Source organism: Gossypium raimondii, chromosome 4, assembly GCF_025698545.1.
Source record: "Gossypium raimondii isolate GPD5lz chromosome 4, ASM2569854v1, whole genome shotgun sequence".
Taxonomy (NCBI): domain Eukaryota; kingdom Viridiplantae; phylum Streptophyta; class Magnoliopsida; order Malvales; family Malvaceae; genus Gossypium; species Gossypium raimondii.
This window is the reverse complement of record NC_068568.1, coordinates 8,888,248-8,891,191: the sequence shown is the minus strand read 5'-3', so window position 1 is coordinate 8,891,191 and position 2,944 is coordinate 8,888,248. Positions and strand designations below refer to the sequence as shown.

General features: G+C 38.1%; 1 protein-coding gene across 1 annotated transcript; it reads right to left on the bottom strand.

Moving 5' to 3' along the window:
- Positions 1–206: 206 nt before the first annotated feature.
- On the bottom strand, positions 207–2,206 carry LOC105780050 (omega-3 fatty acid desaturase, chloroplastic-like). Its single transcript, NM_001309351.1, has 8 exons — positions 1,701–2,206; positions 1,502–1,591; positions 1,341–1,407; positions 1,146–1,238; positions 879–1,064; positions 715–795; positions 484–621; positions 207–386 (listed from the first exon to the last, which is right to left on the bottom strand). The coding sequence occupies exons 1-8, from the start codon at positions 2,204–2,206 to the stop codon at positions 207–209; spliced, it is 1,341 nt and encodes a 446-aa protein (NP_001296280.1).
- Positions 2,207–2,944: the final 738 nt, after the last annotated feature.

Below are 2,944 nucleotides of genomic sequence, written 5' to 3'. Positions count from 1 at the left end.
ATCTTTCCTTCACTAGTAGAATGCCAATACAGTAAATATATATGTGCCTAACTTTTTCCCCGTAGAAAAAGGTAAAAAAAAAAATGAAACTCCAATTGTCTTCTACCATGGCAATGAAAGCTCATTGCACAGGTCTCTTATGGTTAAGCTAGCAAGTCTGAAGCCAAGAGCTTGAATTCCAGCCATTGTTGTGGGGCTGAGCTATTTTATGAAGCATTCTTTTTGAGTTCTGGGTCAGTTTGGTAGTAAACAACATCCCCAGTGTCACTAACATAGTGATCTTTCTTCAAGCTTCTCATCAAACTTCCGATGAGGTGGAAAGGTAAAGGCCCTGATTGTTCCGGCTCTCGATAGTATTTTCCGAGAACTGGCCTCGCTGCCTCAGTCTATGACACAACATTATACCAACATAACAATTAGAAAACCAATGAAATAAGACAACATCAAAGTGGAAAAAAAAAAGAGATACGTAAAGGTACTAACCGCCTCTACTAAATGGTAATGTGGGATTTGTGGAAACAAATGGTGTATGACATGGGTTCCAATATCATGGTGGATGTTGTTGATCCATCCATAGTCACGGTCAAGTGTTGTAAGACCTCCCCTTAAGTAACTCCATTCCTATCCATATTTATTATTTTATTTGTAAGTTTCCATATGAATTTCAACATAGGCGCCTTAGCATATTAAATTAGACCAACAAATTTCATATACCTTCCCACGGTACCAAGGAAGCTTCTCTTCATGACCATGGTGATGCAAGTATGTAACCCCATCCAGCCACATCACGAAAATCTAAACATCAAACCAAAGACGAGTCAAATCATATTTTCTACTTCCCGATATCGTTTCCTTGAAAGAAGAAACTTGAAACCTACCCAATATGGAATGCCATATAGCTTAAGCAACTGCATAGGACCCATTGTGAAACCCAAGCCAACAAGAATAGCAGCCATGGCTGTCCAAGATAGAGTGGAAGTAATCACATCTTTTCTTTCAGTCGGGACAAACAAATCACTGCTGGGGTCGAAGTGCGAACCACTCTTTCCTGGACTTCTGTTCCACTGCAATTTAAAGTGAAATCAACCATTAATTTCTCAACATATAGGAATCATCAAAAATTTAATAACAACGAAAACACTTACAAGGTAGAAAGGGAATGCAAGCATGGGAAAAGGCAATATGAACCGCAATGTTCGTGTTAGAGTATCTAAACTCCTGTATATCTTCTCAGACAACTGCAATTGAATTGACAAAAGTGTTTACAATTTAGACCAAAGGCCATGATTCATCATTCTCAATATAAGGGAAAAGAAAGAAGATGAGAGAAATTAACTCACCGGGTGCCATGATTCATCATTCTCAACATGACCATGGTTTTGATGGTGAGTCCTGTGGCTAATTCTCCTGTAAAGTTCAATCATAATGGAAATGAATTCAATTTAAACTTTTCATATACAAATGGGGAAGAGATGAACCTTTCAAAAAATACTAGGCATACCATCCATGGTAAGGCACAAGAATGGAAGAATGCAAGAGATGCCCCACTACACTGTTTAACTTGGGATCGTTTGAAAAGCTACCATGGCCGCTGCACAATGAAATGAAACAAAATCCATGAAACATATTAAGACAGTCAGATCTAATAACAGAGGAGGTTGCAACTCGCAAATGCAATTCAAAAAAAAAAAAAAGTTTACCAGTCATGACCAAGAACAAAAAGAGCCCAAAACATGGTTCCTTGTGCAGCCCAGTAAAGAGGCCAAACAATCCAGTTGTTAACATAGACCGCAGCAGCCGCAAGGCCTAACACCACAGCGACATCCCTCACCACGTAGCTCATAGATTTCCATGGATCCTTCACCCAACAATGCTTCGGTATGGCCGCTCTTATATCAGCCAGCTTAAACGGCGGAGGCGCCCCAGGGTCGAACCCTGCCTCTTGTTCTTGTTCCTCAAATCCATTAATACCATGGTTTCTCTCTTTCCTTCCCTCATCTTCTTCAACGGATGCAACTCTAAATGGGGCACTCACGTTTAGACCCCAGTTCCTGGATTTGATTGGATTTAACGTTTTTAGACCTGGGAAATTCTTGTTTTTGGTTAAAAATCTGGATTTTGAAGAACTCGTCGAGATAACACCAGCGGCGGGTCTATCGTAGATACAAGGAAGAGGCTTTAAACCAGATATAACGAAACCCGCCATTGAAGACTCTGATAAAAAGAAAAACTCAACCACCGGTTTGCTTTCAGAAAAGAATAAAATAAAGGGAAAAAAATATGTAAGTACAAGTAAAAATCTTTGGTTACACGACAACGTCAAAGATCCTGCCTTTTTAATGCTGTTCCTCCTCACAGAATAACAGAAAATAAAAAGGGGTGAGATAGAAGGATGCTATAGTGAGAAAGAAAGAGAGATGGGCAAACACTGAGAGGATCGCGGCTAAACGAAGAAGGGAGGAGGGGGATTTTATATTTAAGGTTGCCGGGCTGCGGAGAGGCTGTTCAGAGTCAGAGACATTTTTTTTTTCAATATATAATGGGAGGTATGTATGGAATAAAGTTACCGAGTACTCTCAACTCGATTTCCAGTCCCTGTCATTGGAGCGTGTATTTCACTTTTTCAAGGGATTCGGCAGCCGCTATTACTGGCGCAACCGGTAGGGCGGGCGTTTTCTTCTCCTTCCAATCTCACTTCCCCCTTTTTTTTCTTTTAAATATTTTATTATTTGATTTTAAATTCAATTTTAAATCATTTTTTATACTATAAATATTTTTATTCATAATTATTCTTCAATTTTTACATAAAAATATATTTAAATATGTTTAAATTCATCTACTTTCAATTATTATAATAGTCTATCCAATCAATAAAATTAAGACTCAATCTATTTGAAATATTTTCTTTTATCTTATTTTGAATCTTTTGATCTAAAAATTTTAT

Coding starts and splice junctions, on each gene's coding strand:
- LOC105780050 (NM_001309351.1), bottom strand. CDS start 2,206: ATGGCGGGTTTCGTTATATCTGGTTTAAAGCCTCTTCCTTGTATCTAC. Junction 1,592..1,700: donor TTTGTTCTTGGTCATGACTG/GTAAACTTTTTT, acceptor TTCATTGTGCAG/CGGCCATGGTAGCTTTTCAA. Junction 387..483: donor ATTACCATTTAGTAGAGGCG/GTTAGTACCTTT, acceptor GTTGTGTCATAG/ACTGAGGCAGCGAGGCCAGT.